General features: G+C 44.5%; 1 protein-coding gene across 1 annotated transcript in view; it reads right to left on the minus strand.

The window, feature by feature from the left end:
• Positions 1–211: 211 nt before the first annotated feature.
• The window catches only part of LOC129391487 (N-acetyllactosaminide beta-1,6-N-acetylglucosaminyl-transferase-like), a 27,420-nt gene continuing 19,048 nt past the window's right edge, over positions 212–8,583 (minus strand). Inside the window, exon 2 of the mRNA XM_055079480.1 lies at positions 212–422. Coding sequence (XP_054935455.1) covers positions 355–422 — 68 coding nt within the window. The 3' untranslated portion in view covers positions 212–354. The remainder of the gene's footprint in view (positions 423–8,583) is intronic.

The following is an 8,583-nucleotide window of genomic DNA, read 5'->3' on the forward strand; positions in this document are numbered from 1 at the left end:
GTACCGCCACCCCAGCTTAACCTCATTCTTCCAAGATCACACTGCTTTTTCCTACGTCCCTAGCAGCCTCCTTTGGGTAGCAAATTTCTTTCCCTCCTGTGGTTAATTGCCCAGATTTAATTCCAGTTTTCCAAGCAAAAGCAAAAACAAAAGAAAAAAACAAACACACACGAATTTTACCTTTGGCTATATTCTGTCAAATCTCAAGGGACAGAATTGGTGACTCTTTGTCTTTCTACACAACTTTTCTGTTTCCAACTGTGTGCTCTGAGAAACAAGATGGCAAATTCTTAAGGAGAAGACCTTGCATGTCCCACATCTTTCCAAATCTGGGATATTCTTCTGGTACCCTTCTCACACAAAGTACTGCCAAACTCCTCCACCCCCATAATTTTGAACGTTGAAGTTGCAAGGAGATATTTCTGCTGAGAGACAATATTTTATCATTCAGCTGCTACCAGAGATCTGTATTTTGAAGATACTCAAAGAAAACAAAAAGTCTTAAAATAGAGATAGGCAGTGGTTTCCTCCAACAAATAATTTTAATAGCCCTATTAAATCCTTGACTTGTTTTCAGTTTATTCAGTCCACTATCATACTGGCTTCCTTCCCATAGAACCTGTCATTTACTTGAGTTTAGACAGTTTGTTAGGGCAGAGTGCTTGGATAAATCCCCCAAAGCAGATATTTCTTCTGCTTTCCTAGAAATTAAACCTGGAAAAAATTTGCCTCCAAGGTATGTTCTGTGTTCGTACTGAACTGAAGAAAATCTTTGCATTTGATTCTCCCACTGGTTAAAGTGGTTTTTAGATTCAAATGTTATATTTACCAATCCATCCCTTTCAATGACATCCTTAAACTTGATCCTTTCCCTTCAAAAATAATGGGAAAATTATTATAAATAGGGTAGGCTCAGTCCTGGTCTGCTTTGGTTAGGGCTCTCAGGTCTGATAGTGTAGTTTTGATTACTACCTTTCAGTGTGTCTTAAATGTGTTGTAACCTACATAACGGAGTAGTTTCGGTTATCTTTTTTTTTTCCTTCTTCCAGCAAATAATCAGTGCTGTTCTGCGAGATGCCTTGGGCGTTGGAAAGATGAGCAGAAATGCGTAGGGCAGTACTTAGGGTGACCAACTGTCCAGTTTGCCCGGGACTGAGGGATTTTCCAGGACATGGGGTTTTTTTAGTGCTAAAACTGAGAAAGTCCTGGGCAAACCAGGATGGACTGGTTATCCTAGATACCATCGGTCCGAAGCCCTCCCTCCCTGCTGAAAGATATACCAACTAGAGGATGTTCAATAACTGATCAGTATGGAAGGAGAGGAAATGCTGAAACCATTGATCTGGGTGAAAGGTGCATGCAGGTCATAAAAAGTCTGCAAACTGTAGTGCAGAAAAACTCTACGTGACCCTTCCAAACATACCCCTGAACCACTGAGGCATGCGGACGAAATGATGTACGTTTGTGGGGTAACTTTATAGTGAACCTAAAAGAATACACTTAAACCATTCTAACTACACAGATGTTCCCCGGTGGTTATAAGAATGTGTTAGTAGCGACCTATACAATGAAGGGAGAACCTAAAAGGAAAATAACTGTTATTACAGCGTTAACTATATCTAAAATCCCCTCCCTCCACCCCACATATGACTTGGCACATCTTCTTTCTGTAAAGAAGGAATTAATAGAAAAATATGTGGTCTTATGAACAGAAATGCTTTTATTAACATTTATAATAAATGGGCAATGAAGCCAGCAGATGTTAACTCATTTTACGGAACAGTGTAGTCAACTAGCCATTTGATGTCTCTGACTGTCAATTTCCATATTTGTACAACTTTAGGAACTAAAGATGTTCCCTAAGGCTCCTTTCAGCTCTAAACGTGATACTTCTAGATTCTGCACAGAAATAAAGAGGAGGCTATTTTCACAGGAAAACTGCGTTAGGGAGTTTTGCTTAGATTAAGTGCAGGAGAAAGTTGAAAATGTGATGGCACAACTGACCAGAGAGAAACCAGGAAGGCTTTCTTGGAAGTGGGGTGGGGAGCAGTTAGTCTAGACAGACCAAAGTCCCGAGGGAGGAGAAACCCAACGGGGAAGGGTTCAGCCTCTCCAGGAGACCGCCCGACACCTAGCGGGGACTTCAGGGTCTGGGGTGGGCAGTTTTCATAAGGGACATGGGAGGTCATTTGGAGTCCTAGGCAGGAGGGCCTTTTTTCTGTAGAACCCCAAGGAGCTCAAAGAAGTAGCTCCAACTTGAACTGAGGGCAGAATTACAGATTTTCAATGAAGGAGGAATTATGTGAGGATTGGGGCTAGGGAAAGGGGTGCCTAAAGAGGAAATATCTAGAAGAGGGGGCTGATCATGGCAGGAAGCTAACTCCTTTAGGATGATCTTAGTATCTTCAGCTTGCTTAGGAAAGATTGCAGTTTTAACCTCTGATATTTTCACAGTTAAGTTCTGATCTTTTAAATCTGGCTGAAGAGAAAGATTATGGGGGAATGAATAGCATGGAAGTAAGTACAGAGCTCAAGGGTAAAGGCTTTGAAAGTACAACCTCCAATCATCCATTCTCTGAAAACATGGCATTAAAGTGGATACAAAGTCAATATATTTGGAAAGAAAGGACAGTCTCTTCAATAAATGGTGTTGGGAAAACTGGACAGCCACATGCAAAAGAATGAACCTGGACCCCTATCTTACCCCATATACAAAAAAATAACTCAAAAAGGATTAAAGACTTGAACGTGAGACTTTTTTTTTTTTCCTGGCTGTGCCATGCAGTTTGTGGGATCTTACTTCCCCGACCAGGGACTGAACCCGGGCCCTCGGCAGTGAAAGCATGGAGTCCTAACCACTGGACCGCCAGGGAATTCCCGAACATGAGACTTGAAACCATAGAACTCCTAGAAAGAAACGTAAGGGGGTAAGCTCCTTGACATTGGTCTTGGTGATGACTTTTTGGATCTGATACCAAAAGCACAAGCAACAAAAACCAAAATAGGGTTTCCCTGGTGGCGCAGTGGTTGAGAATCCGCCTGCCGACGCAGGGGACACGGGTTCAAGCCCTGGTCCGGGAAGATCCCACAGGCCGCGGAGCAACTAAGCCCGTGCGCCACAACTACCGAGCCTGCGCTCTAGTGCCCGCGAGCCACAACTACTGAAGTCCACACGCCTAGAGCCTGTGCTCCGCAACAAGAGAAGCCACCGCAATGAGAAGCCCGCGCACAGCAGCCAAGAGTAGCCCCCGTTCGCCGCAACTAGAGAAAGCCTGTGTGCAGCAATGAAGACCCAACGCAGCCAATAAATAAATAAATTTAAAAAATTTAAAAAACAAAAAAGCAAAAACAAGTGGGACTACATTGAACTAAAAACCTTCTGCGCAGCAAAGGAAACCATCAACGAAATGAAAAGACAGCCTAAGGATGGGAGAAAATATTTGAAAATCATATATCCGATAAGAGGTTAGTACCAAACATACATTAAAAAACTCCAAAAAAAAAAAAAAAAAATCTAAAAATCTTGGGCTTCCCCGGTGGCGCAGTGGTTGCGCGTCCGCCTGCCGATGCAGGGGAACCGGGTTCGCGCCCCGGTCTGGGAGGATCCCACGTGCCGCGGAGCGGCTGGGCCCGTGAGCCATGGCCGCTGGGCCTGCGCGTCCGGAGCCTGTGCTCCGCAACGGGAGAGGCCACAACGGTGAGAGGCACGCGTACAGCAAAAAAAAAAAAAAAAAAAAAAAAAAAACAACTCATACAACTGAATAGCAAAAAACCAAACAATCCAATTTAAAAATGGGCAGAGGAACTGAATAGACATTTTTCCAAAGAAGATACACAAATGTCCAACTGATACGTGAAAAGGTGCTCAACATCGCTAATGCTCAGGGAAATGCAAATTAAAACCGTAATGAGATATCACCTCACACCTGTTAGAAGGCCTCTTATCAAAAAGACAAGAAATAACAAGTGTCAGTGAGGGTGTGGAGAAAAGGGACCCCTCGTGCACTGTTGGTGGGGATGTAAATTGGTGAAGCCACCGTGGAAAACAGTGTGGAGGGTCCTCAAAAAATTAGAAGCAGAACTACCACATGATCCATCAATTCCACTTCTGGGAATTTATCCGAAGGAACTGAAAACACACACACACACACGCACACATATTCAGCCATAAAAAAGGAGGGAAATCTTGCCATTTATGACAACATGGATGGACCTCAAGGGCATTAAGTGAAATAAGTCAGACAGAGAAAGATAAATATGGTATGATCTCACTCACATGTGAATCTAAAACAACAAAAAACTCCCATAGATACAGAGAACAGATTGATGGTTGCCAGAGGCGGAGGTGGGTTAGGCAAAATGGAGGAAGGGGGTCAAAAGGTACAGACCTCCAGTTATGAAATAACTAAGTCATAGGGATGCAACGTACAGCATGGTGACTGCAGTTAATAATACATTATTGTATCTTTGAAAGTTGCTAAGAGAGTAGATCTTAACAGTTCTCATCACAAGGAAAAGAAAATTGCAACCGTGCGTGGCAATGGATGCCAGCTAGACCTACTGTGGTAACCATTTCACAGGATATACAAACATTAACTCATTGTGTTGTACACCTGAAACTGATATACTATTTTGTCTTAATTATATCTCAGTTTTCAAAAAAGGTAAACATATTTGGGAAAAAAACTTCTTCTACTCATGGCTTTGTCCAAAAGCATGTCAAGAAAGAATGTCACGTACTATTCAGATCAGAGAATGAAAGACAGGCGTTGAGAAACCCACATTAAGAACTGGTTGGGCTTCCCTGGTGGCGCAGTGGTTGAGAATCCGCCTGCCGATGCAGGGGACACAGGTTCGTGCCCCGGTCCGGGAGGATCCCACATGCCGCGGAGTGGCTGGGCCCGTGAGCCATGGCCACTGAGCCTGCGCGTCCGGAGCCTGTGCTCCGCAACGGGAGAGGCCACAACAGTGAGAGGCCCGCATACCGGAAAAAAAAAAAAAAAAGAACTGGTTAGTTAGGTCAAGAAAATTTAATTTTGGGGACTTCCTTGGTGGCGCAGCGGTTAAGAATCCTCCTGCCAATGCAGGGGACATGGGTTCGAGCCCTGGCCGGGAAGATCCCACATGCCGCGGAGCAACTAAGCCCGTGCACCACAACTACTGAGCCCGCGTGCCACAACTACTGAGCCCACGAGCCAAACCTACTGATCCTGCAAGCCACAACTACTGAGCCCGCGTGCCACAAATACTGAAGCCCATGTGCCTAGAGCCCGTGCTCTGCAACAAGAGAAGCCACCGCAATGAGAAGCCCTCGCACCGCAACGAAGAGCAGCCCCTGCTCGCGGCAACTAGAGAAAGCCCACACGCAGCAATGATGACCCAACGCAGCCAAAATATAAAAAAAAAGAAAATTTAATTTTCTTTTCCTCTCTTAGGAACTATCAGTGTTAATATGGGCTGCAGCATGTAATTTTTGAACTGGGCTCATCACACTGTATTGTATTTTTATGATCTACATGAAAAGAATCTGAATGGAAGTAAAACCTACCTGCAAAAACTGCATGGCCTTGGGTCTGCATTAAATGGTATAATCCATGTTCATGTAAAAAAATGGCTCTCAGAATGTTTGCTTTCTTTACCTTAAGTTCAGTCAGCATTGCTTTCATATCATTCTTGATCTAAATAAAGTCAAGCAACCAGTAATGATGTAATGATGAAAATACAAGTAATGAATAAGAAAAAAAAGAGAAAAGTAATTGATATAACTGCTGCTTAGTGGGTTCCTTTTTTTTTCCTTTTTTTTTGGCCCCACAGCGCAGGAAATTCCCTATAACTGTTGCTTTAGATGTAGCTTTCTAAGACTGCAAATTGCCCACTCCAAGACCCAGAAAAAAATCACTAAAAATCTTAGCAGGGTCATTTGCTTCATCAAATGATGGGTTACTGCCATCAGAGCAGCAGCCCTGTAAAAACCCAGATCTGGTCTTTAAAATAGGGTCCTCTGATATTAGGCTGTTATTTTTACTTCTTTGGTGCAGAGTTAGGTGCCCATTGGTTAAGCTCTCAGATGGTGGGCCTTGGCTTGAGCTGGTGCTGCCCCCAGGATGAATTTGGCATTGAGAAGCATTCCCAAGATGAGCAAGATGCTTTGGAAAAACAGAGAGAGAGAGAGAGAGAGAACAGCGCCATTGCTGTTGACTAGGGGCAGAAAGGACTTCAGGAAAATTCCCAGAAAAACTGAACATGCTGGAAGATGCTGTCTGAAGCTGACCTATTAAGATTTGGCAAAGGAATCTAGGCTGTGTGTGTGTGTGTGTGTGTGTGTGTGTGTGTGTGTGTGTGTGGTGGTGGTGAAGGGGGCAGTGGAGGGGGTGATTTGCAGCTGAGTTGGCAGCAGTGCTGAGGGGCATATTAAATGTTATTTCAGTTATTTCCAGTTCAATAAATATTTATTCTTATCCCACTGGATGTGCCCTATGTAGAGCTGCCAAAAATGTAAAAGACCCTGAAGAGATAACAGTTGTCAGGGTGATATGATATCCACATTCATAATTATAGTTCAAAGAAGATTATAGAATGGCATAAAAGAGTTACAACTGGGACTTCCCTGGCGGTCCACCCAAAAGAAAAAAAGGAGTTACAACAAAGGTTTACAAAATGTACAATAGAGAAAAAAAAAAAATCAGGGAACACTCCCTAAATGACAAGGCATTGAATGCAGACCTATTCAGGCCATTATTTAAATAGGAGAAATAGAGGAGAAGACCCAAGGAAGGAGACTGACAAGAAAAAAAGTACCAAAGGCAGGAATACAAGGCGTGGTTTTTCTGGAGTGTTCCTTTCAGGGAAGGTAGCCGTGGGAATTGATTAATCAGTGATATTGATGTGATTTTCAACAGGGATATGCAACCATCCAACATCCAACGTGCCACGTTGAGATGTTTGTATTGAATAATTCAATAAGCTATTGAAAAACGTCACTGAAGCTTTTGGAATTGAGAAGTTATTCTTAGAAGAAAAATATGTCGAGGGTTAGAATGTTTCGAAGAGGGCGACTTGGGCCAGAGAGACCACATGGATGGGTCTAACAATCTACTTGAGAGACTGGCAGGATGGCCTGGAGTTAGAGCAGTAAGGACGGAACCGATCGGTGATACTCCCTGGAAACCTATCACACACACAATGTACAGAATGTGCTGATTAGGTGTGGGGGGCTGGAAGAGGAGACGTCGGCTGACATGGAGGACAGCAGTGCCTGTCCCAAAGGTTCTGGAGAAGGGGGTTCTGGGGAGGAGGGCAATGGAAGTGAGGGCACCTGAGCAGGTGCCAGTGGGACCCTCAGGAAGAGATGCCCAAAGACCTGGGAGGAGCGCAGAGAGGGCCTGGGAGCACGATGCAGGGTCATGATTCATCAGGACAGGAATGGTGATGAGCCTGCAGGCCAGTGAGATCACCAAGGGAGAGAGAACAGCAAGAGCCAAAAAGCAAACTGGGGAAAAGACTCACAGGGGTTGTTTACTGAAAACTTCACTCTCCCTAGCTCTGCATTTCACTGAGAATAGTGGCTCTAAAATCAGCTATTACCCAAGTCTCAATTCAGTAGTTGGTAACCAAGAAATGAAAAGCACAGAATCCATTTAAATATAATTTTCCAAAGAGGGATTATAAAAGCATTGCCCTTTAACACTTTCAGCAACACATGATAGCTTTTTCTTAATGTTGAAATTATTGCTCAAAGTTCTGTGACAAAGTATTGTCCAAAGACTGCTGGCGTCAGATAATCATCTCTTCGTGGCACTTTTACCCTATCTGCCTTTTCTGAGTACAAACAACTTTTAGAAAAGAGTGATTCTAGGGACTTGCCTGGTGGCACAGTGGTTAAGAATCTGCCTGCCAATGCAGGGGACACAGATTTGAGCCCTGGTTCAGGAAGATCCTACATGCTGCGGAGAAACTAAGCCCGCGCGCCACAACCACTGAGCCTGCTCTCTAGAGCCCGCGAGCCACAACTACTGAAGCCCGTGCGCCTAGAGCCCGTGCTCCACAACAAGAGAAGCCACCGCAATGAGAAGCCTGCGCACTGCAACGAAGAACAGCCCCCATTCACCGCAACTAGAGAAAGCCCATGTCAAGCAACGAAGACCCAACGCAGCCAAAAATAAATAAATAAATTTATTTTATAAAAAAAAAAGATTGATTCTATACATTGCATTGAGGATGGGGGCAGAACACTAGATGAGAAATAGGATGATCTGAATTTGTGCCCATACTTTGCCAATTACTAGCCAATCAATAAATCCAACAAACATTTAGAGAAGGTATACATCCTACTGGGAGATTAGGTCACAAAGTCAATATGTACAGGGAAGACAGCATACAGTCAAAATTCCTCTGGAGAGGGCTTCCCTGGTGGCGCAGTGGTTGAGAGTCCGCCTGCCGATGCAGGGGATGCGGGTTCGTGCCCCGGTCCGGGAGGATCCCACGTGCCGCGGAGCGGCTGGGCCCGTGAGCCGTGGCCGCTGAGCCTGCGCGTCCGGAGCCTGTGCTCCGCAACGGGAGAGGCCACAACAGTGAGGGGCCCGC

Source organism: Physeter macrocephalus, chromosome 18 (genome assembly GCF_002837175.3).
Source record: "Physeter macrocephalus isolate SW-GA chromosome 18, ASM283717v5, whole genome shotgun sequence".
Lineage (NCBI taxonomy): Eukaryota > Metazoa > Chordata > Mammalia > Artiodactyla > Physeteridae > Physeter > Physeter macrocephalus.